General features: G+C 41.7%; 2 protein-coding genes across 3 annotated transcripts; one reads left to right on the top strand and one right to left on the bottom strand.

Moving 5' to 3' along the window:
- Positions 1-2,979: 2,979 nt before the first annotated feature.
- Positions 2,980-10,395, bottom strand: CLDND1 (claudin domain containing 1). 2 transcript variants are annotated; one of them, XM_030533036.1, is made up of 5 exons: positions 10,189-10,388; positions 6,587-6,879; positions 4,687-4,794; positions 4,089-4,226; positions 2,980-3,972 (listed from the first exon to the last, which is right to left on the bottom strand). In XM_030533036.1, the coding sequence occupies exons 2-5, from the start codon at positions 6,867-6,869 to the stop codon at positions 3,752-3,754; spliced, it is 750 nt and encodes a 249-aa protein (XP_030388896.1). In that variant the 5' UTR covers positions 6,870-6,879; positions 10,189-10,388; the 3' UTR covers positions 2,980-3,751. The 2 variants fall into 2 exon arrangements, with proteins under 2 accessions (XP_030388896.1, XP_030388906.1); XM_030533046.1 differs by lacking the exon at positions 4,089-4,226 and having other exon boundaries at positions 10,189-10,395.
- Positions 10,396-16,608: 6,213 nt separating this feature from the next.
- GPR15 (G protein-coupled receptor 15) lies at positions 16,609-17,915 on the top strand. The gene has a single exon (XM_030533022.1). The coding sequence runs from the start codon at positions 16,681-16,683 to the stop codon at positions 17,686-17,688; it is 1,008 nt and encodes a 335-aa protein (XP_030388882.1). The 5' UTR covers positions 16,609-16,680; the 3' UTR covers positions 17,689-17,915.
- Positions 17,916-25,729: the final 7,814 nt, after the last annotated feature.

Genomic DNA, 25,729 nt, shown 5'->3' with positions numbered 1-25,729 from the left:
CAGATTTAAATAGCTGAAATAACAAAATTTACAATTTTTAAAATGCTATGACTGAAATTGAGCAAAACAGTCCGTGAATTTGGTAGGGCCCTAGTAATGAGTGTGTGATGGAGGGCTCTACTGATTGGTGGATGGCACTGCCTTGTGGTGGTTCTGGGGATTAGCTCTGCCAGGCCAGCACCCCATCCAGCACTCTACCTCTTCTCCTCTCTAGTCCCAGGAACTGCAGCCTCCTCTTTATAACTCAGGCCTCCTATCAGGTTGCTATGTTGTTTCCCTTTCCAGGGGTGAGTCAAAGTCTCTTCTTGCCAGCAGTCTCAGGCAACCTTACCATTCACTGCCCCAGGTGCCACTCCGTCAGTGGCTGGTAGCAGAATCCAGGCCCGCCCTCTCCTCAGGGTTCCAGGTCAGGAACACTCATATCAGCAGTCATCTGTTCCCTCCTGAACCTTGCTGCCCTTGCCTGAGCTGTTTCTATACCTTCTGGCTAACCCCATTCCTCTGGGTTTGCAGCCCAAACTCCTATCTCCCAGGAAGTAACCATAGGTTACCTGCCTCTGTAACCCCAACCACACCTCCCTTCTCCCAGGGAGTGAATGCAGACTACTTCCCTGCAGCGCTTTTCTATTGCCAGATTCCTGGCTTTATAAATCTGGCCCAGCTCCTCCCACAGCTGGACTTCCTTAGCCAATTAGGCCTTAGCACTCCTTAGCTTTCCTCCAGGTCCAGCTTATAGGTTAATTGGCCTAATTTACCCATTCAAGTCTCATGCGGGGTAAACACCCCCCATTAGAGTGTCCAAAAAGAGTGCTTCAGCATTTGAGAAACATCTACAGATTTACACTTTGGGGGGGGGGGGAAGGCATCTGGCTCCAAAGAGAGAGAGGTCCTATGGTTTAGGCTGAAAAGGATCAAGGAGCCAGAACCTTGACAATCATCTGGCTGAAACAAAAAAGATAGCTTGCCTGTAAACTGCACTGCCCCAGAACTGATGCAGGAAAGCTGAGAGCTACAGCACCATCCATTTATTAAGTAATAACATAGAAAGAACTTGGCAGAGACGTCTAAGCAACAGCAGCTTCTCTGCCGCCTTTTCAAAGGGCGACAATAGCAGCACCTCCTTCCTTCCAACCTAAGCAGACAAATGTCCCACTGAGGGTTCAAATGCCTTAGCTCTTAAGAGGAAAGGGGAAGGAAACAATCAGAGAAAAGTTCCCACCAAGAGAACTAACATGTCAGGGCAGGGGGGAACAGATCAGGTCATGAAATAGCAACTAGAAGCTCTCTGGTTACTCTTAGCTCTGCACAGAAGAATGCAGTGCTCTCTTGGAGTAGATATTGGCTCTGTTGGGACATTTTGGGGAAGGAAGGAGGCATCCCCATTCTAGACCTTTTAGGAACAGAGGGAAAGGAACTACCAAACAACATAGTGCTAAACTCTTTTATGCAGCAGCTGACATTTCAGCCATTGGCTTCAGGTTGATTGTGGCTTTCTGGTATCACAGACAGATCTACCTCCTTTCATTTTGTAAAGATCCCTGCACTGATGATAAATCATCACCCCCACAGGCACTAGGATCAGAGCACCAACTTTACAACACCTCACTAACAGTGACTATATCACAGATTTTTAGTTCAACATCCCATAATGGCTGTTCTGTTAGCACCCATGAAGCACTGTGAGTACTATGTGTTAACATCATTACTGCAAAAGGCTTTGGAAATTGATACTATCCTTAGCTTAGAATTCAAAAGTCTGCTCTGTCCATTTCTCAACTCTATGGTGAACACTGATGCTGGGTGTATGGTATCCCTGGATAGAAATACAGATGCTGAAGTACACACAATTATATACAGGCACTCCTTAGCAGTTGGTTTGATATTGGTGCACCACAGTATAATAAGGTATTGCATATGATCAGCATATCCTTCCAACTGTCATTTTTTTAAATTTATCCCTTTACCCAGTAATTTGGTTTGAGTAGAGACAACTGTGTAAAATCTTTCAAATGATTAATTCCAAAAGGGTGGAGAGGCACTGCAATGTTTAGCTGACACACACTGCTACTCAGCACATGCCAGTTTTAAGCAGCAGGATGTATCAGTGTAAGCATGTTTAAATACTACTACACTTTCTTCTGCTGAAGTGCTTTCTTCTAAAGAACACAAAATCATGTCATCTCTTCATACTCTGACAGTTGCTATCAGAGTAATAGAAAGATTGTCTGCCCAGCAAAGGGACAGGAGCTAAATTCTGCTGTTATCAGATACACCAGTGTAAATTCAAAGCAACTCGACTGAAATGGAATTACTGTAGATTTACACAGGTGATAGAGGAGAATCAGGTTTGGTATGGTTCGCTGAGTCGGCAAATGCAATCCTGATGGGTACTCTTGTTCAGAAAGTTATTACAACTCAATTCACTTTTAATCAGATGTTTCTTTTATCAAACCAGCAGCAAGCAAGGAAAGGGAGTTAAAACTTGTTAACCAACTGGGAACAGAATTATTTACTCTCTGAATATTGGGTTTGTTTTCCCCCAAGCCGTACAACAAAGGCGGGACAGACTCTGAGCAGCTGAAGGGCAGATTTCTATACAGGATGAGCTAACTGGAAACTAAGGTTTTTCCACCTCTAACTCAAAGATGTGAAGATGAACATGCACCCTTAAAATTAAGTGATTTAAAAAAAACCCCACCAAACTCCACTCTCTTTCCTCAAAGAGAAAAAGGCTTTGTATAAAAACTGGTCAACTCTCTCCCATACTTGAGCACTATGAACAACAGTGACCAGACAAGGTTGTATTAATCTGGCTCAGGCCATTTCCTTTTTCAATCAAATTCACAACAACTCTGATAAATAAACCAGAGTAAAGGCTCAACAATTCTGTGTTTTAAACAGGTGTGGGGCAAGGTGGGAAACAAGCAGCACATTTTTAAAAAACCTGTTGTATGCTACATTGATAAATAAGCAAGCTTTAAAAAAAAAAGTTAGATTTATTTATATATACACACATACAAACACGTTAACCAAATTAAATCCAAACCTTGCATTAGGTCTGTCTCCAACACAGGAAGGGAGGGGCCCTATTTTACAGCAGGCGCAAAAGCTACAGCTGACTGCCCCAATTACATCAGCCTGATCAGAAGAGGCTGAGAGGAGAAACTAATGAGAGTAAGAGAAAGAGAAACAAACTAGGTAACAACATAGATGTAGCTATAACATTTCTACACACAGTTCTGCACATCCATGTCTGCTTGGTGCTCTTAGGGTGCATTACCTGCTGGGATCTCATAACATGTAGTGCCCAATTCTATATTATTCACACTCTGCAGTTCTCTCATTCTTCTCCCTCTTTTCTTCCCCTGTTCATCCTCTGCTCCACAATGCCTCTCCTGTTTTTTCAGATCAGATTTAGATGTGAGTGTCCAGTTAGGGTAGTATAATTAAAAAGGGGGATGAGCTCTTAAGACTATTCCACAAACAAGTTTTTTTTTTTTTAATTATATAATAAAAGTCTGTTAAAATTCTGCAGACTTCTGGCAAGAGAAAGCTGTTCAAGTTTGGTAATTTGGCCCAGAGGCCTTTGTCTTCAAAACCTGCAGACCACTGAAACTCAACTGGCAAGAAGCATGCAGTGCACGGATCAGATACCTGACCAAAAGAAGGATGGCGTACGAGTGGGAAAAGGCCTATAATATTGAAACAAAATACTGTGAAGCAGCAACTAGCCATGAATGAAGTGTTCTATTTATGCTACACGGTATGTTTTCAAGAGGGTGAATTCCTTCCTGTTGGTGCGGGCTGCCCAGATGAAGAGTGCAGCTGCCATAAACTGTAAAGGAGCAGATACGCAAGCCAGGCAGAAGGACCATCCAAATTCACCCTGCACATCATCAGGTGGGTGCAGCTTCTTGTGGAGCAGCTCAATCCCAGCTACGTAGCAGCTGACTGAGCCCAGCGTACACAGACCTAGGAAATAAACAGTAAAGGACAATCAGCTCACAGTACAGATGCCCTGGCTGACACAGTCAGGCAAGTCACTCTGCTAGGAGATGGAGAGGACTGGAGCACATAACAGGACCCACCTGCAAGGAAATGTAGGACTCCTATGGCAATGGCAGGGTAGAGGCTTCGACAGGCACAAGCACAAAGGCCAATCAAAGCCCCAAAGCACATTAGCCCTAGGCTGACGAAAGGCAGGAGGAACTGCAAACGCCAAAGATCTGTGTATATGTGTGAGAGAGAGAGAGAGACACATCCATCCATAGGTATGTTAAAAACATGCCAGTGTCCGACATTCTCCCTGCCCATCTATGTTCATTCCCATACACTATGCCATCACTGACTTTTAACCTGAGCTAGGAAGGACCACTGCCTGCTGTGAAAAGAGAGGGAGGAACTTGAAAGTGTGTTCACTTACTGAGTTTTAACACAACACTGTTCTCTGAATTAATCCTTTCCTACAGCAAACAAACAAATCACCTACCCTTGCCTTAAAGTCATAACTAATATCCAGGGTTATTATATGAAGCGTTGGCTGAGGTGGGCAGATCAAAATAGTGAGAGAATAAGGAGAGAAGTAATTCTAATGATTGAATCTGGAAGTGAAAATGTCTTCATTTCTTTTCCTTCCCAGTCTCCTTTATCCCGCACATCTACCTGCCAAAGGTGAAAGGCACTTACAGGTCCGGTTCAGGTCACTGCCACTATTGTGGTTCCCAGGCTCCACGTACTTCTCCGCAAATTGATCAGAGAGGGAAAAACTGATGCAGCGTCTGACCATATCAGTTTCTGGAGGGGGAAGGACAGGGGAAGAAATGCAACAACCACCATTAGTTTTATTCCTTATTTTCATTTGACAATCCTGCTCCCATCCAGTATCTGCTGTTCTTTTTATATGAGAAATCCCTTTACTTCCGAGAACTGTTCTCACCCTAAAAATAGTTAATCTTTATAGAGACTAGCCACTCCCCCTTATCCCACTGCTTCCTGGATCAATTCACATCACACATTTACAGTCGAAGCAATAAATACCGTAACTCCTTCACAGTTCACCACTCTCATTTCCTGATTTAAGAGCACTATGTCCTCTTGTCAGAGGGATAAACAACTCTGTCATACTCTGACTCATTTTAATGAGTCTCATTACTAGGAGTTACAATAGTAAGCTGCATTTACTATAGATTAAGTATTACATCAGAGAGGAATATTGAAAAATTGTGCTGGCATATATAGGTCACTCAAGTGTTGTGTCAAGCTAGCTTCACAGCCAGCTGCCTCATCCCTTACATGACACCTCAGGAAGGTTGTTGTGGTAGTTGAAAGTAAAATATCTAATATGCGTGAGTGCTTGCCAAATTATTAAAGTGAGTGCTTAACTATGCAACCATAACTTTTTCTTTATAATGATATTCCATTAAAATAAATGTATTGTGCATTTATTTCAGTGTGACATAAAATTAAAATATGCAGCACCTCCAGGCAATCTAGAGAGGTCTACACCAGCGCTTATTGATACAACAGATTGAAATAAGTGTGATGCGAGATACCCAAATATTGTATGGTCAGTGCTCTTCATTCTTTAAATTAGACATCCAAAAAAAGCAGCTGTGTTTAGCTCCATTTGAAGAGCTCACTGCCTTGTTAAACATTTCATGGAAGGCAAGTACACTTTTTAAACACTTCTATTGCACTTCTATTGCTATAAACAAGTTTTTAAACATTTCATAGTATTTGTTCCCACTGAAAATTTGTCCATTGCCACTTTGAAGTTCTAAAAGATGCCTTTGAGTTGAGATGGTTGAAATTTTCATCAAAAAGATCCTTCATTAAAAATGGGGTTTCACAGAAAATGATTCCATGGGAAAATGTTGTGACAATTTTTCATTGTTCAGAAAAACAAACAGTCTCTAAATGAAAAATTTCAGGAACATAGAATTTAAGCATATTCAAAAATTTTCATTTAGGAATTGTGAGAAAATGCCCACACCTTTTCAACCACACTGTTTCCTCTAAAAAAGTGGGGAAAACAATAAACGATATCTCTCTCAGTTGGAAAACAAAGTGCAGAAAAAAAACAAATTACACTGGACTCACTTTAAGATGAAACTGAGACTTGGTGTACACTACCACTTATGTTAGTATAACTGCATCACTCATGAGTGAGGAAAACCCACATCCCCGCTGTACACAGCACTATGCTGATAGGAGGTATTCTCCCATTGACATAGCTACTGCCTCTGAGGGAGGTGGAATACCTACACTGATGAGAGAAGCTCTCCTGTAGGCATAGGTAGCATACAGCTATAGCAGCTCAGCTGCACTGAAGTGTAGACAAGACCTTAACATATCAAATCCTGGTTCTCTAAACACTCACTAGCAGCTGCACAAGACTTTCCTTTTGCATCTTTAAAATGTTATATTTGCCCTGTTTAATAACCAGAGAAGCTTTTTGGAAAAAAGAGGTGACATAGATCCATTCTGAGGAAATACTGTTTGATACCCAACCCTTAAATTGCAGCTCAAGGCAGTAAGGAACAGGGAAGGTGGAGTAAAATGCTATTTGGAGGATGAACTAATTTACCTGGTGGGCTGTACCAGTGCGAGTTTTGGGGAACAGTGATACATCTCCGCCACAATCCAACTGTGCCATTGCACCGGAACAGTGCATCTGTATAAGTCTTCTCATCTGCATCCATACTGATGAATTCCTCCAAAATACTCCTGCTAAGTTCGCTGGCATTTCCGACTGGGCTATGGTACTCATACCAGAAATCTGTACCAATTGAGGCTGCCATATAAATGGTGGAAATGAGGCAGAGCACGCAGGCAATTACTAGAGCTGTAGCAAAGTGGTTATCCATCATGGTGTCCCAACTGCGGGGGAAGGAGGAGGAGGAAGAGAATGGTGAGAAACAAAGAGGTTCAATTAATAATAATGGCAACCCCCCCATGCCCAAGCACAAGGTTGACCCTGCTGGGATAAACTGCTCCCTTTATCCCTCGACCAATCCCTCCCTGGATGCATAACAACATGTCTTTCTTTTCTTGTTCAACATGTGGCAATGAAGGAGCAATGTTTCCGTTCAGATCCTGAATCCTCAGTTGATTATAAATGATTCAAGTGTTCAGTGAACATTTAAGATGAAATATTAACCAAGGTCCCTTCTACCACAGTAATCCTACTGCACTTGTCTGTCCGGCCCATTACAGTGCAAACACCCACTGCAACTTCATTTGCACCAGACATCCACTCATGCTCAATTACCACACGTGTATTCATTTACAGAAAAGAACCTGTCATGCTTCTAGCCCAGGGGTCGGCAACCTTTCAGAAGTGGTGTGCCGAGTCTTCATTTATTCACTCTAATTAAAGGTTTCACGTGCCAGTAATACATTTTAACATTTTTAGAAGGTCTCTCTCTCTAAGTCTATAATATATAACTAAACTATTGTTGTATGCAAAGTAAATAAGGTTTTTAAAATGTTTAAGAAGCTTCATTTAAAATTAAATTAAAATGCAGAGCCCCCCGGACCGGTGGCCAGGACCCGGGCAGTGTGAGTGCCACTGAAAATCAGCTCGCGTGCTGCCTTCGTGCCATAGGTTGCCTACCCCTGTTCTAGCCCCAGGCAAGACTCAGTAGGAGTAGGAAGCACAGACAGTAAAATAACTGCTTGGGAGAGAACATGAGGAGTAATACAATGCACACTTTTAAATATTTATGTCATACCATAAAATCCTTTACAAATTGTGTTATGTGCCAAAGCAATAGGAAGTGCTTTAAATTGAGATTTAAAGGTGGGAAGGGACTAAGGATATGTCTACACTGCAATTAGACACCCATAGCTGGCCAATGCCAACTGACTCAGGCTAAGGAGCTGTGTAATTGTGGTGGTGTTCAGGCTTGGACTGGAGTCGGGGCTCTAGAACCCTGTGAACTGGGAGGGTCCCAGAGCTAAGGCTGCAGCCCAAGCCCAAATATCTACACTGCAATCAAACAGCCCCTTAGTCCAAGCCCTGTGAGCCTGAAGGAGCTGGCACGGGCCAGCTGTGGGTGTACAACTGCAGTGGAGATATACCCTCAGTGACTGTGAGAGTGGAGGAAATTATTAAGATTTATAAAGCTTGGTAGTGATGTCTCTCACTTTTCTCTTTTGTCCACAAGGATCTAAAATTGCTTTTCAGAAGGTATATTTAAAAGCACTGAATCTGTCAGTGTTCTTGGTTCTATTCAATTGGTGTAACAGCAAACAAATAATAAGCGAGCTTAGAGTCTAAAAAGGGATGATGGACACAAAGCACAACACAGCAGCATACGGACCCTGAAGTATGAATGCTCTGTCAATTTTTTTTTTGTTTTTAATGTGTTTTTATTAACGTAGGTAAGGGAGGGAGATTGATGTACATTGATTACAACGAGGATTGAGAATGCCCAAAGCATGGGGTAGGTGAAGGACAAAGCGCACACAAGCAAAAAAAAGCTATTTTCACAGCAGCAAGTGATGAAATTGGGGATGAGGTGATAAAGTAAAGAACGGAGTGAAAGCTTTCAGCAAGCAGCAGCTTACATTTCATATAGGAAAAAAAGGGAAAGTCATCACAGAGAGCTGAAAAAAGGGGGAAGTCACAAATAAATTACCAAAATAACTGAAACTGGCATGATTATATTGTGTTATTTTAATAAAATATGCAGAATTGTAAAATATTGTGTGAATTTTTTAATTTTTTGGTGCAGAATTCCCCCAGGGGGTGCGACTCAGTTTCCCTGGGTGTTAGTGGTTTAATGAGGTGATGGGAGAGAGAGTGGACCCCAAGAAGGGCTGTCACACTGAAGGGGGTTCCCTCCAGGGATCGTACAGGCCAAGAGTGGACATGACCTGTGACTTTGAGGCAGACTGCACTGAATCTCATGGGACCAATATCCAGGAAAAAAGAACTCAGAGAATTTAACTCAAGGCAGATAATGAAAGAACTCAAATTAGCATCGACCCCTCTCCCCTACCTTCCAATTAACTTTCTCCTGTTTCCTCTATTGCACTTAAATCAGCATGCCTCTTTCACATTGCATAAAATGTGCTTCTTTTTGGAAATGAAAGCGGAAAATCCCAGAATACCCTATTTACCTTTTTTTACTTTCCTCAGAAGTCTTACAGTATGGTGATCCTCCCTCTGTATAAGGATAAAAACAGGGCACTGTTTTTAAGACCCAGAGAGGAAGGGAGGTTATTCAAAACTAACTTAAAATTCTGCCCCTGAACTGCCCTGGGATCACTGGTGGTGAGTTCACCATGGAGCAACATATTTATCGAAGGTACCAAGCCTTTCGTTTGTTTTTTGTAGCAAGCAGAAAAATGAAGTGCAAATTTCCCATCTGCCCTAACGGCTCCATTCATTCAGTTTTCTCTTATACACCATCATTTCACAAATGATGATCTATTTAGAGAGACATAAATGAGGTAGTTTAAGCTTACCATTTAACTTCTATTTTAAATAACTACCCTTACAAAACTGTTAATTTTAAAAAAGTCAATGAAAACCTTTGCTTGAATGCAAAAATTCCTGTGTGTAGTCCTACTATTGCACCACTATGCTCACACCCAGGAAGCAGGAGGTTAAAGGAGCCAGTCCAGTTTCACTGACCAAGATACATGAACCATCAAAGAGTGGGTGAATAGTTAAGCTCCTCAAATTCTGTCCTTTGTGACGATTTCTCAGATAATCAGTGATGCTAGGAAGGAATGTTATGAAAGTTAAGGAAAGGAGAGAATACGACTTTTAACCTGAGAGAGTCCTTTATTTCACACAGTTGAAGGGTATTTCATTATATTTAATTGTCCTGAAGGGGACAAGGGACATGACAGGCACCAGCCTCTGAGAGGAGGAGATTATGGGGATTTGAGGAGGAGTGTGACTCAAAGTGAAAAAATAAATAAATAAAAGGGAATAAAAATCAATAGGCAGAAAATCCTCAGATGAGGGGGGGAAATCCATTACCCTCCCGCAGTGCCCTGCCCCCACCTCCCCTGTCTCCTCTTCCCCCCCCCCCAAGTCCCCCTCGGTCCTTTCCCTTTGTCAGCCCCCACCTCAGTGCCCTGCCCCCCGTCTGTACTCCCCCAACCTGCCTCAATGTACCCCCCCCAGCGCACTCCCCCGTTACCCCCTCGCCGGGCCCTCTCCGCACTCACCGTCCACAGCCTCATACCCCCTTCCGACTCCGCCGCGCCGTTTCCGTCTCCCACCCCCGCACCACGCGGGGAGTGGGATCAGCCCGGAGACGCTCACCCGTCCCCCTGCCGCCGGGCATCCTGGGACATGTAGTTCCCCGTTGGCTCCTCGGCGCTCGCGGAGGGCGCGGGGCGGGGTACCCTGGGCCTTGTCGTTCACATGGAGGGTTGTTCGCAACGCACCCTGGGAGTTGTAGTCTGCACGGCGCTCGGCATCCTGGGAGTTGTAGTCAGTCACTGCTTGGGCAGTACGCCCCCTAGGCGCTGATGGGACAGGGAGAAGCAGTGGGTCCAGGGTCACAAAAGCTACATTTGTGCCTGGGCAAAGCAGAGTTAGGGGCTCCTCACATGCATCTGGTTGGCTCTTCTCCTCATCTCTGAGGAAAGAGAGCAAATCCTCTGCAATCGCCGAGTGTGGCTGGGCACCTGCAACTCGCCAGTCAGAGGCCCGCATGGTAAAAATCATAATTAAAAAATTATTAACATTCGTTAGATGATGTCACGTTTCCCAGATGTTCCCTGTCCCATTCAAATGGAAGCTGATTCTCACACGCTGCCCTGGCTGCATGAATTGGGGCTTCAAGGAAAACAACAGAGTGTGTGAGACCAGTAATAATTGATGAGTTTTGAGAAACAATTACCTCCCCAATCCATTTAATAAAATCCCCACGCCTCCTACACATCCTGCAGGGGTTAAATGAGGGTCTTATAATGGGCAAAGGAATTCACATGTTAAGAGTGTTTTGATTAGAAACCTAGAGTCTAACCACTCCCTGCTGTGGTTTTACAAAACCAAAAGCTGACCCACAAAATCGTGCAAAACTAAACCAGAAGCTCCATCAGAGATGCCGTGTGCGATAGGGAGGAGGGGTGGCACATGAGATCAGATGGCCCCAGGATTTCTGCCAGGGTTTATAGGCCCCGCCCTGAACCCCACTGAATATCACTAGAATCTTTAAATTCTTACTCCCGCCCAATCAACAAGTGCATGTCCTTCCTGTCCTTCATTCTGGTTCTCCACATCTCTAGTGCTTTTCATAGGAGAGTCCACCTCTTGACCAGCTGGAAAGCCTTCCACAGTCCACATGACCTAGAAAGCTGGTGGGGGTGGGGGGGGAAGGGGAGAGGGAGAGAGAAATTCATTTCAAAATAATATTTGAAGCAGAATTTTATTTTTTACAAAAGTTTTCATACACATTTGTTTCAATATTTTAACATTTATTTTCAAATATTTTCATTTTGCATTGTTCATTTTTTAAATGAAATTTTTTAAAAAGGATTTATTTTAAATTTTGAAACTTTTTTTCAAATCCCACCATATGATTAAGATGACATAAAAATTACACGGATGCTGATAAAAATCTTTTTCTTCTCTGTTTTTAATTTTTGCTTATTTTCCTCTTTACTCTCTGTATAATATTTAATTCATCATTTTAGCCACATAGCAAGATTTTTTAAAATGTATTTAAAAATAAAAATTTGTTTTGGAAAATTTGCTATTTTTAAAATAGTAAAAAAATATTTTTAATAATAAATATTGATTAAAAGTTTTGCATAAATTGGTCTTTTAAAGATAAATACAGGTTCTGAATAAGATTTGTTAATACTTGTATTAGCCTTCATTATCTTTCCATATAACAGTTTTATATAAATAGCAAAAATAGATTTAAAAAAAAATCTATGTAAAAAGAGCATTTTTAATTAAAAAATGTTGGTTAAAAAATTGTAACCCACTCTAATGACCATTATTTCAAATCCCCCTAAACTGCAGTAGAAACACCAGTAGACTCCATTAGAATTTTTCAATAGTCTCTTGGTTTTTACTGCTCACTGTTGGTTTCTTCTGTCCTCTTCATTCTTTTTTTTATCAGTGGCCCAGGATCCAGCCAACCAACTGATCGATTCTGTTTTTCCAAACCCTAGTTGCCAACTGTAATTTCCACTAGGAGAGAAACCCAGTGGAGAAGAACGTGCCCTACATCTGCCACAACCATCCTGAAGAATAGCTTCGGTTGGCACCTCCATCCACCTTCCATCTACAAAACTACCGCCCACCCCCTTGCCTATATATTGACTCAGTCAGTGCCCGCAGTTCTTACCCCAACTAGTGTTACAGCTTCCCAGCGTTGCAAGACCCTACGGAGGACAACATGACCTACATCTGGCATAAACAACATTTTAGGTATCCTAAATTGGTACCAAACAGAAAATGACCCCTCTCAGCTGGCATGCCTCTTGCTGTTACAATGGCAAGTGTTAAAGAGATCCCAGGCTGGAATCTGTATCAGCTGGGTGCCTGCAAACTTGCCATAGTCAGTGTTGGCAAGACTATAAATTCTTTCCTCTTTAACGGGTGGGCAGATCCTGCTGTTTTTCCTCTTAGTGCAGGGTTCTGAACTTATGAGTTCTTAACAGTTATGAGTTATTGCATTCTGTTTTATATCCAAATTTACCTCTGTTCCCCTCATATTATCTCACTGTTTATTACTGTCACTTTTTATTTGATGTATTTATTATTTCATTTTATATAAACACCCCGGGACAAAAAGCTTGAGGCACATGTAAATTTACAAGAAAAGCACATTTAATAAGTAAATATAAAAAAAGAGAGACTATTAGCCGATTAAAAATCTTGATGCTGGAAACGCTGAATCATGAATCTAAGATTACAGAAAATGTTATTTACATTCAAGAAATTAAAATCAATATTGCCTTAGACTTCCTATGCCGATAGTGTGGCCACGTATCTCATTTCTGAGTTTATCACAGAATCAGAAGGCTAGTATCACAAAGGTACTAACAGCCTTTTACCACCGAGAACAAGAAAATCATCTGATATGAGTGCTATTTTCTGCAAAGCTGCTGCAGATTTAGGGGAAACACATTACACTTCAACTTACAGCCATCATGATTAAGAGCGTCCTAAATTTGCCTTAAATTTCCTTGGTTTTTCCCATAGGGAAGACTGGGAATACTGCAAATATTGAGGTAATATTAGTTCTATATCTATGGCTATTAGCCAGGATGGGTAAGGAATAGTGTCCCTAGCCTCTGTTTGTCAGAGGATGGAGATGGATGGCAGGAGAGAGATCACTTGATCATTACCTGTTAGGTTCACTCCCTCTGGGACACCTGGCATTGGCCACTGTCGGTAGGCAGGATACTGGACTAGATGGACCTTTGTTCTGATCCAGTATGGCCGTTCTTATATTCTATATCTAAGGCAATTAGTACATTTTAAGCATGACAAACATATGTAAAATTGTCCCAAGATGCCTTTTTGAACACTGCAAAAATATAACCATTAAAGGAGAGCGGTGCTCATTCAAACTACTGCTTAGAAATGACTGAATTTAGGGCTAGATTTCAGAAGACTTCAGCTCCCAAGTGGCTGCATTTTCAAACGATCTTAGCTGAGCGTTTTGAAAATCTGGCCACAGATCTGGTTACAATGGTGGCTGAGAAGTAATGAGAACATTTGAAAAATCTGGTCCTAATTTAGGTGCATAAATGAGAACTAAGTTCTATTGAAAACCTGGTTGTAGCTGTGGGTGCCAGAAAATCTGGCCCTACATGAATAAGAGTCCTTACTGAATCAACACAATACAAAAGCAAGGCTAATACATTTAAAATACTTTTTTGCTGCCTTTTTGACAAATTATAGATCACTTTTTAATTATTTATGATAATGCTTCACATTGGACTTGTAAACGTTCTGAATTATTTCTAAAATAATTGTTAGTAATATGGTAACTCACTACAGCACCCAGAAAGCATGCTAGATACTCTACAGAACAAATAGAAATGAGCCCTGTTGCAAACAGCGTACACTATAATTTTTAACTAAACAAATGAGCTTAACAAACCGTAGGGAAGGGATAGAGTGTGAAACTATAAACTATGTAGTTTTTCAGTTTGGGCACATGCATATCTTGATGACTCAGGTAAGGTCTTTTTAAATATTTATGACTGATTCACTTCTTGTGAGCATTGTGGAAAAAGTTAATCTTAAGGAGAAACTGCTATTAAATGGTTAATGATGAGAGATACAGAGAGAGCCCTGCACACATTTATGAGCGTTCCCTGAATCTAGTTCTAAACACACATATGTATTTGCTAGTGTGCTGGAATTACTGTGGAGCTAATTTTAATTTAGCATATTTCCTGACACAGTGACTGAAGGGAAAGGAATGCCCATACCATCTCATCTGGGTATACAATTTTGCAAGTGATTTTTGAAGGAAAAAGTCCCTTTGAACAGAAATGAATGAAATTGGCCCAGTTCTCAACTTACTATTAGAGCTGGTCGAAAACTTCTGAATTTAAACATTTTTAAAAGAAACATGGGGACAAAGTTTTGCAAAAATTATTCTTATTTTTCAGTCATCTCTAATCACTGTGCCACACAATCACAGAAATAAGAGATGGGAAAGTTCTTTTATCTTGTTCAGTCCAAGGGGTCTCAAACCTTTCTGTTCTATGATCACTTCATAACAGGGATCTTTTCACAGATGATCTCATATCCAAAAAACACCAAACACCAAACCAGCTGGCTCTCAACATCTTTCATTTAGTGGACCAATGGGAAAGTTCCCAGGATCACTGATGATTCATAAATCATCTATCCTTGTGCCTGGGAAGGACAGGCACTACACAGTAACTATACTTTGTGGAGTTTGTGCACTATAATTTTAAATGTTCTAAGCTATGAGGCTTAGCCCATTTCTCTTGAAAGACGGTTTCAGAATCCATAGGGCTGGTGCAGGTTTGAGGATGCTGCTCATCAGGCCTGAGGTGCATTGGCAGAGTTGAGTGGTGGAGCAAGGCTGGAAAAGCTGTGGAGTTTGCCGATCTAAAGTTGCAGGGCTGAGTGGAGGAGAATGCTGGAAGAAGACGGGGGAGAGCGGCTGGAAATCAGAACTGAGATTTATTGGCTGGAAAGGGTGAAGATCAGTTATAGAATAATCAGATGTGTTGCTGTTTAGGAATATTGGCATTGGCAAAGCTGTAGTGGAATCAAGGACTTTAAAACAGAGATTTTTAAATCCAGACTAAGCAATGCTGACAGGACTGTGCGTGGGGTAGCTTGGAATTGGAATAGCAGCAGATGTTGCAGATCAGAGATTAAATGAATTAGCAAAGCTTTCAGTACAACAGCAGGAGAGAATATCATAGAAGCTACATACCAGAACTGCATGAAATTTGTAGTGCCAAGGGGAGGCAAGACTGGAATAAACAGGCATTTTGGAGGTCAAGAGTGAGGTAGTTAAGGCAGAGCTGGCGATGGGGAAGGAAGAGCAATTTTAGACTTGAAATTGCAGCAGAAAATGGAAACAAGGACCCTTTCTGACTCTTAGCCACACAGAGAGGAATCCAGAAATGGAATAGCAGGTAGTGCTGCAAGCAGGACCGGCTCTAGCCATTTCGTCGCCCCAAGCCCGGCGGCACACCACAGGGGGCGCTCTGCCGCTCGCCGGTCCCGCGGCTCCGGCGGACCTCCCGCAAGCGTGCCTGCGGGAAGTCCGTGGGAGCCGCCTGCCGTCCTCCTGACAACTGGCAGAGCGCCCCCCGCAGCATGCTGCCCCAAGCACACGCTTGGCACGCTGGGGCCTGGAGCCGGCCCTGGCTGCAAGTCAAGGCTGATATGCATCGGCAAGGCTCTGTGTGCAGATCCAAGGACTGGAATAGCAGGATTTGCTGCTACTGGTTAGAATGGAGAAGGCAGGATTTTAAATAGCTTTTCCTTAGTCACATTTATATAGGTGATAGTCACTGTAACCAGAAAATCAGTTGACAAAATAAGCCAAGGTATAAACCTCCAAGTCTTAGAAAAATATATAAACAGATTAACAACAATTTAGTCAAGAGATATAGGGAAAAAAAGAACATAATGCTGCATTAACCACTTCCTGGTTTCTCTCCATCACCTCAAACCTTCTCACCTATAATAATATCCCGCTTAAAGAGAAAGAAAGAAAAAAACCCTTACCCAAACAGTTCAAAACCTTAAAAAACAACAACAACAAACAACAACAAACCTTAAAAGCCATCATGGTCAAATGCAAAATGCAGATAAAAATCAGTTAGACAAAAAAATCCAACTCAACCCAATCGACTCCTACAGAACATCTGACTTGAGTGGGTTTGACTAATCAGACCCTCCTTTTGCTTGTCTTTATTTGATTGGCTGAGAGGGATGCAGAACTGTGAATATCAAAGTGTGTTGGGGTGTGGTTTTTTTTAAAAGACGTTTCTTAAGATCTTTCGAAAAAAAGAAGAAAGATCAGCCCTGCTATCTCTGATGATAATATTAAGGGTGGTGTCAGCTCGTTCAGAGACGGAGCTTGATCACTTTTTTTCGTTAAGATGTCTGAGATAAATTTGAGCTATAACGATAGCTATGAATATTCCTTTCCCACTGAGAATCCTGAAGAGTACTGCCAAGCTCTGGACATGCCATATATGGGCATTTTCCGTCCTATTCTGTATGCCACTATGTTCCTGGTGGGAATCGTCGGCAATTCCATCTTGATGGGAGCCCTGGTCTTCAAAGTTGGAGTCCGCAGGCTGATTGACATCTTTATCCTCAACTTAGCTGCCTCTGACTTTGTTTTCCTCCTCACATTGCCACTCTGGGTCCACAAGGAGATCTGGCAGGGGGTCTGGAGGTCAGGCTCCTTTCTCTGCAAGGGCAGTTCCTACATCATCTCAGTCAACATGTATTGCAGTATCTTCCTCCTCACTTGCATGAGTGCTGACCGGTACCTGGCCATCATGTACCCCTCTGTAGCCAGGAAAGTCAGAACAAGATTCTACACTAATGGACTTTGCATCTGTGTCTGGCTTCTCTCCTGCCTCCTAGGGCTTCCCACCCTTCTGTCCAGAGAACTCAGGCAATATAACGGCCAGGCTTACTGCACAGATGTGGCGCTCACACCTGCTAAACGGATTGTGTCACTGGTAATGTTAATTCTGGCCTTCTTTTTCCCCTTGCTGAGCATCTTGACCTTCTACTGCTCCATCACCAAGAAGCTCTGCATACATTACCAGAAATCTGGGAAACATGACAAAAAGCTGAGGAAATCTATCAAGATTGTCTTCATCGTAGTGGCTGCCTTTGTTTTCTCCTGGATTCCCTACAACATTTTCAAGCTTCTCGCTATCATCTCTGGGCTCCAGGACCTGAAGCCACCTTTCTGCCTTCCTTATGTCCTTGCCCAGGCAGGCATGGAAGTGAGCAGCCCCTTTGCATTTGCCAACAGCTGTGCCAACCCTTTCATCTACTACTGCTTCGATGGCTATATCCGCAGGAATATCTCGCAGTGCCTGTGTCCATGGGTGAAGGGCCAGAGAGCTGGGAGCAGTTCCGACACCTTGGACACTCGCATCAGCTACTCCTTGTCCACTTTTATTTATGGGGAGCATGCCATTAGGAAACGGAGACGCTCTCTGTCATTCTGAGAGGAGCGGGGACTTTGGAAGGAGACATTTCTTCCAATGGAGAGATGATGGGGAAAGAAAGGTCCACCGAAAAAAGCATGAAGGCAAAAAAAGAAAAAGAGCGTGAGAGTGAAAGGGTAGAGAGAATGAGTGAGAGAATGCAATATGGTAGCACTTCTAGTTACAGAGGAAAATATCATGTTAATTTCCTTTAATTATATAAAAAGAACAGGAGTACTTGTGGCACCTTAGAGACTAACAAATGTATTTGAGCATAAGCTTTCATAGGCTACAGCCCCACTTCATCGGATAAGGATGCATTATCCAAAGAAGTGGGCTGTAGCCCATGACAGCTTATGCTCAGATAAATGTGTTAGTCTCTAAGGTGCCACAAGTACTCCTGTTCTTTTTGCGGATACAGATTAACATGGCTTCTACTCTGAAACCTTTAATTATATAATTATAATTGGAATATAACACTGTAACTATAGGGTAACTACAGGGTTCTGCAGATTACTGTGTAATTACATTGAGCAGATCTAAAACTAGTCTACAGAGAAATACACACAAATGCTTAAAATCAAAATCCCAATGCTCTGCACAAATAACTACAAACTGTAGAGCAGCTCACCAGATTCAGAACTAGCCTGTCACACTCAGGAAGCCTGTGAGCGGAAATGCGCAAGTTCTCATTAGAGTGAAGCACATAATGCAGAAAGAATAATGAGTTTATTGAGTTTACCTTCTTTTTCGAATGTGGAAAACCCATCAAGCAGTCATGATTTTCTCAACATGTATTTGTTACTCAAAATTTGTTGAGGTTTTTGATTTTGTGCATTTTGTTTATTCATTCTAGTGTTGTCAGCTCTCACAGTTTTATCATGATTCTCACAATATTTGATGTCTTTCTTAGAGCCTCAGCTTCTGGAAAAATGGAATTATGGGAGAATCCTAAATGTCCTTTAAAATAAGTTTCTAGCCCTCACAGTTGCAGAGAAAAGCTGGAAAACGTGACCCAAGTGTAACTTGGAGGCTCAAAGCTAAATGGCAAATAAAAAGAATCCTACATTTATTATTTTCATAAAATATTGATTGTTAAGACAACCATGATATTTTGGGGCTTGACTCATGTTGTCAATGCTGTATTGTTCGAAATCCAAAATTCAGCTTGTGTTGCTTACTGCAGTTAATAATTTCAGTCACCTGGTATTGTTACAGTTCCCATATCGGAGGAGTGCAGCTCCTGCAGTCAGGTTTCTGGTGCAGATGTTTGTGAAAAGCAAAATTAAAATGTGTGTCCCCCCCAAGTATTTGAATGCTTAAGTTTGGAATTTGTTTTCTGTGAGCATTCATGGTAGCAAGATTCAGTCACATGAATGTTCACAGAAGGGAACACAAAAGGGGGAAAGTGTTAGTTTGTTAAAAAGGTGAGAGAATATTCACACAAAACAGGTTTGCAGCAATTGCAGGGTTCTCATTTTTGCTGGTGGTTAAACCACTAGTGATCTTTTAGAAATGCCTATGCCATAGAACTGTACATTTGATATGCTGTAGCAAACACACCAATTGTCCAAATAGTGCCAGCTCTGACGGCAAATGGGATGGTTTTTATCACCATGGGCAAAACTGGAGGAGCATGTAAATTCCACAGATTGGGACTATAAATTCTGTAAAGCCAACTCATGTTTTTTCATTTTCTCCCCCTTTTTCAATTTTAAAAGCCCAGTCATGTAAATACTCACCCCTAAAAGCTAGCCCAATGTTAGGTTTATACAGTTAAAACACTGAGAACTAAGGTTCTACCAGAAATGTTAACTCAGTTGTGTTGCAACATGTCCCATACTCCTGTTTTACTTGTTAAATATGTAGCTTAATCTACTATTGCTTGTCATAAAAACAATAAATCTATACCATAAAGCATCCAGGATTTGCAATGTTTAGAGATTGCCATTTGAAAGATTAGAAATTCCCTTTTGAATTTCCTGAGTTTTTACAATTTTATCTTTCTTTATTCCTGTTTTTTTCTTTTGCATTTAGCCTTTCTAGATCCAAAACTAGTTATTGCAAAACCCACAATAGGGTTTAGAGGGCAGATATCATTTGATAATCATCACCATATGATAAAATGAACATGTTGCAATTCATGATTTTCAGTATAGGTAAAGAGATCTTACAGATATTTGTAGCTATTTAAGGTGAAGAGATGCAGCTCTGCTACGGGAGGAAATCACCCGCACGACATGTTTAAAAACAACAAAAGTTTCTATAAAAGCAGCAAAGAATCCTGTGGCACCTTATAGACTAACAGACGTTTTGGAGCATGAGCTTTCGTGGGTGAATACCCACTTCTTCAGATGCATGCATCTGAAGAAGTGGGTATTCACCCACGAAAGCTCATGCTTCAAAACGTCTGTTAGTCTATAAGGTGCCACAGGATTCTTTACTGCTTTTACAGATCCAGACTAACACGGCTACCCCTCTGATACCAAAAGTTTCTATGCTATTCCTCTGCTATGCTGCAAGCGGTTGTAATTAATGGGGTCGCGGTCATTCAGTTATTTTTCGGGGGTTTTTTGAAATAGTTTTCTCATCCCTAAAAGGGGAAATTTATGCTAGGTACTGGGATGGAAAAGCATGCCAAAAATTAAGCCAGTACAAAAGTGTGCTCTAGTTGCCTGAGGGATTAAGCCATATATCTTCTATTAATTTTAATAGAAAGATGTGTGGCTAAAGCCCCTAGACAGCTTTGAAAAATATCAACAATTGAATTAACTTCTTTTTCTATTAAAATCTCTCTCTCTCTTCTTCCCCTCTTTCTGACCTCCCTACCACATACATTCTCCCTTTCTCTGTGTCCTTCCCCTCTCCACAATTGCTTCATTTTGCATCCTATTCTTTGCATTTGATTTTTTCCCCCTTCCTCCCTTTTTCAGACTCACACAGAACAAGTATGAACCCTATTATTCTCTGTTTTCAAACCTACAACGGCTGAAATCAGGCAAAGCTTCCCTTCGGATTCTAATCCTGGCACATCAGAAATTCCTTGAGGGCACCATATCTCTTATCTAAATAAGCCTTCTACCTCACTGCACGACCCTCCCAAGACAAGGAACAAATGTAGAAACATGAAAACAGCAGACCAGTCCAGATTTCTCAACAATACCCCTGCTTTTATCAACTCATTAAATGATGTAATTTGTTATTTAAAAAAAGAGGGATGAAATCTCTAGACCAGGAAGTCTATTCATTATTTATATTCCACAAGAAGTGTGGGTGATGTTTTAAAGGAGGATTGCCTTAAAAATATCAGTACAGGTAATTCTTTATCTCAGATCCCTACAATACCAATTATTTCCCTTAGCCTCTTTACCCACATGAAGCATAGCAATCTGGAATAAAATTAGACTAAGAACGACTCTAATAGTTTTAATCTTTAGGTTATTATTTTTTTCCTCTTGAAAGCTTTAAAAAAATGTCTACCTACAAAATCTTACCATGGCTGTCTCCCCAGTGAATGCAGCATTTGTCTCTAACACACCTGAATGAGCTCCCAAAACATTACAAAAATTGAGCAGGGTCTTTCACGAAAGCCACAGTGAAAGCTTAGTTTAGAGGAATATAAAAGGGAAAAGGGAAAAAAACTAGTCCAACAAAACAAAACACTTTACACTTGTATTTTTATTGGGCACAAGCCATCATGTTATAACAATACATTTTGAGCATGCTTATTTCACTCAGACAGTGTGTGTAGTTGATTATGTTTTTTCCACTAAAACAATATTTACCTTAAGTCATGGCAATGGCAATTTTGCTTATACGTTATTTCTAATCGTAAGTGTAAGGATCTGTAGGTAGGGAGCTGTTGATTTCTTATTAGTTTTCATAGAGCCAAGTAAACCTATAGTGATGTATAAATGATAGTGATTTCAAATGTCATTTAGCCAGCAATGACGAGTAATGTATTTGATCTTTGTTATGAGAGAGAAGTGATTACAAGGTGGTTTGGAAATGATGTAATTGCGATGTGAGCCCCAGCCACAACTTTTAAAAGTAATTTTTATTGCTTGTTTTTCATTTGTATAATTTTGAAATAAAGAAACAGGAAATCATGCAAGCGGACCTGGTAAGACTGGGAATTTTTTTTTAAACCTAACTTTTTCTTTTTTTTTAATTAAAACTAAACAAAACAAATGGGAAGTATTTTCAGTTACATGGCCAAAGATCTTGTGTGACTACTGTTTCATTTTAGGGCAACTTAATTCTGGAAAATATGCAGCAACTGAATAGTAATTAAGTTTCCAGCCGATTATAGCACTGGTTGAAAAATACAAATGGTGACGGAAGATTGTTTTCAGAAGCAGAAGTGAGGAGGTTAGTTTGCTATTATTTGAGTAAGGAAGGAAGATCTGGTGTTTAAGATATTGGCTGGCACTTATGAGACTGGAGGTGAAATACTGACTCCACTGAAGTCTACAGTAAAACTTCTGTTGGCTTTAATAGGGTCAGGATCTCACCCCATGCTTCTAGTCTCACTCTGTAACAAACTCACTGGGCAGCAAGCCACTCAGTGTGTCTGTGCAGCCATGAGTTTTTTTATTGCAATGTAGAAATACCAGTAGGCTCTATCACAGGGGTGGGAAAACTGCGGCCCGGGGGCCGCATCCAGCCTTCCAGAAGTTTTAATCCGGCCCTCAAGCTCCTACTGGGGAGTGGGGTCCAGAGCTTGCCCTGCTCCAGCAGTCCAGTCAGGGAGCAGGGTCTGGGGCTTGCCCCGCTCTACACGGCTCCTGGAAGCAGCAGCATGTCCCCCCCTCAGGCTCCTATGCATAGGGGCAGCCAGGGGGCTCCGCACACTGTCTCCCCCAAGCGCCACCCCTGCAGCTCCCATTGGCTGGGAACCATGGCCAATGGGAGTGCAGGGGCAGCACCTGAAGACAGGGTAGCGTGTAGAGCCACCTGGCCGCACCTCTGCGTAGGAACTGTAGTAGGGACATGCCACTGCTTCTAGGAGCTGCTTGAGGCAAGCGCCACTGAGAGCCAGCACCCATGACCTCCTCCTGCACCCCAACCCCCTGCCCTAGCCCTGATCCCCCTCCCGCCATCTGAACCCCTCGGTTCTAGCCTGGAGCACCCTCCTGTACCCCAACCTTTCATCCCCAGCCCTACCCCAAAGCCTGCACCCCAGCCGGAGCCCTCCCCCCCCTACCCCCACACCCCAGCCCCAATTTTGTGATCATTCATGGCCCACCATACAATTTCCATACCCAGATGTGGCCCGTGGGCCAAAAAGTTTGCCCACCCCTGCTCTATCATAATACAAATAATAAATAATAATTTGTAGGATCGTGTTATTCATGAGTATTCAGAAGCCCAGCAGATATCCATTGAAATGTTTGCAAATCTTGAAAGTTAATCAGGAATTTAAGCACAAATTATTACACATCCAAAAATTCCTATAGGAAAATGAGTTTGTTACTCTCCTATGTAAAATGTTTCTGTCATCCAGCAGGGAACAACTCCACGTGACATTGCAAATATCGCAGAGCAAATAGTCCAAATAAACAGCTTGTCTACAATGTGAAATTCATTCACATAAACTATTTACTGAATACCTAGGAGTAACACAGCCATTTAAAGAAATTGGGATTGGTTTGTGAACAGAAAAAAGGGCTAAATTCACAATGCATATTAAACACAATTAAAAACTTTGCCAATTCTTGATATTTCCCTTAGTGGATTCAAAAGTAATTACCATGTTACCTGGAATCTAACTTGAAAAAAAACAGGAGCTATCCTTTATCATCCCCAGTAATAATATAATCATTACCATACAAGTCTCCAGTTACTGCATCATAATTGCCATTTAAGGTTCAACAGCAACTAACTGTCCAATTTTCAAAAGTGGGCACCTCAACAGGACAGCCATAATCCAGTGCTAGATGCTCAGATCAGCATGCACACCTCAATTTTCAGACAGCCGTAAGGGAATTAGCTGTCCAACTCCCAGTGAAAGTCAATGGGATTTGGGCACCAAACTCAGGCTCCTTTGAAAATCCCAGGTATAGAGTAGGGATTTACAATAAAGATGAACAAGAAATAAGATTGTAGAAGGGCACAAAAAAGCAAGGGGTGTGAGAAACCCAGAACTTCAAGAAGTATTGATTGCTAGAGAAATTACCTAAAAGAGGATCCTACTTCTCCTGTGATGCCTACAAGAAACTGCCAGCTAGCAATGGCCAGGCAGAGAGCCAGTGGGGAGAGCTGATATTTATTTTTAAAATATCGACTGTAGGTTTTATCCTTCTCCCTCACCTTTCATATGCCACTTGTCTTTGATTGCAAGTGCTCTGAGGGCAGTGACTGCACCTTCTTATATATTTAAAGAGCACACAGATTATTGTAGGCCTTACAGTAACATAATAGCGCAGAATAATTTTACCCCCAACTTCTTCAAATTCCAAAAACTTTCTCTCTGACTTACAGAGAAGAATCTGAATCAACAGCTCCCATCACTACTCTTGATAGTACAAATTATTAGACAAGGTTCTTTTATTGTTAACACATTTCCTAAAGCATGTGGGATTGTGTGACAAGCAAGCCAACAACTAGTGGAGAATGTTTCTCTCATTTAAAACTGGAATTGCTGCTTTTATATGTGGGGTCCTAAGCTAAGATACTCAAAAATGACTAGTGATTTGGGATGCCTCAATTTCTGAGAGCCCAACTTGTGATGCCTTAGGGTACGTCTACACTGCCTGCCGGATCAGCGGGTAGAGATCACTCTATCGGGGATCGATTTATCGCATGTAGAGTAGATGCGATAAATCAATCCCCGATCGCTCTCCCGTCAACTGCTGAACTCCAGCTTGGCGAGAGGCGGAAGCAAAGTTGATGGGGGAACTGCAGTGCGCCGCGAGGATGTGAAGTAATTTTAATTCGATCTAAGATACATTGACTTCAGCTGCGCTACTCTTGTAGCTGAAGTTGCGTATCTTAGATCGACACCCCTCCGCCCCCAGTGTAGACCAGGCCTTAGAGATGACTGATTTTAAGAAAGTGCTGAGCAACCACTACATTTGAAAATGTAAGACTTTTGTTGCTGAATCTTTGAAACCTGGTAGCTAGTTCGTTCATATTAACAATATAAGGTCTGAGATTACATAAGGAATGGCCTTTCTTTTACCCACTACCTGAAGCACAGGAAAACCAGTTGGAGAACCTGCGTGGCACATTTGTGAGTTAGAGAATGAAACTCGGTCAGTGGTTTCAAACTCAGTTCAAACCTTGAGTTTGCCCCCAAACTAGATCATTTGGTCTGGAAAGCGGGTCGTGAAAAGCAAGAGCAATATTTCTAATGAGGACACTGTCTACAAATAAACACAATGCACATTTGCCCTATATATTAGCATACACACCTGCTTGACCCTCTCACACACATCTCTCTCCCCCGCCCCCCGTGGCATGACTAAACAGCTGCACAACAACCACAAGCTCATCCATCAACACCTACTTCCTCTCACTCACACCACCCCTCCCTGACAGAACCACACAAACATCTACCCACGCCCTTACAAACACAGAAAAAATCTCAAATCATGGGGAAAATATATATGTATACTCTGGGCAATATGGTTTGACAACTTTGCAGGTAGAAGTAAGGACAAAAATAATGTATGAGAGAAAAAAAGAGGGTTGGAGATGAGAGCACAGAGGACTCAGAGTCCTAGCATAAACATATTTGTCTAACTTTTCTTCATAATTATAACCAATTATAGAAAATGGGATATTAAGGACAGACCTCACTTAAGGGTGACACATTAAGCATGCTCGACGCTTCCCATCATCAGATCCTGTTTTCAATTGCTTAGACCTTTGCAAAACTTTGACCTCTGGGACTGAAATTTTCCCTGCCAGGTGTCTGTCTCAGACTGATATTTTTTAAAAAAAATTTCAATCAAAATGGTGCAGCCATTTCTTAGAATGCGCCTAAGGAACAAGATATTGTTTTGCCCATGTTACAAAATTCTGAGAACCTTTTCTTTGATATGCTCTTGCACCCCCA

The sequence above is a fragment of the Gopherus evgoodei genome, chromosome 1 (genome assembly GCF_007399415.2).
Source record: "Gopherus evgoodei ecotype Sinaloan lineage chromosome 1, rGopEvg1_v1.p, whole genome shotgun sequence".
In the NCBI taxonomy this organism is placed as follows: Eukaryota; Metazoa; Chordata; order Testudines; family Testudinidae; genus Gopherus; species Gopherus evgoodei.
The sequence above is the reverse complement of the archived record's forward strand: the minus strand, read 5'-3'. Positions and strand labels throughout refer to the sequence as shown.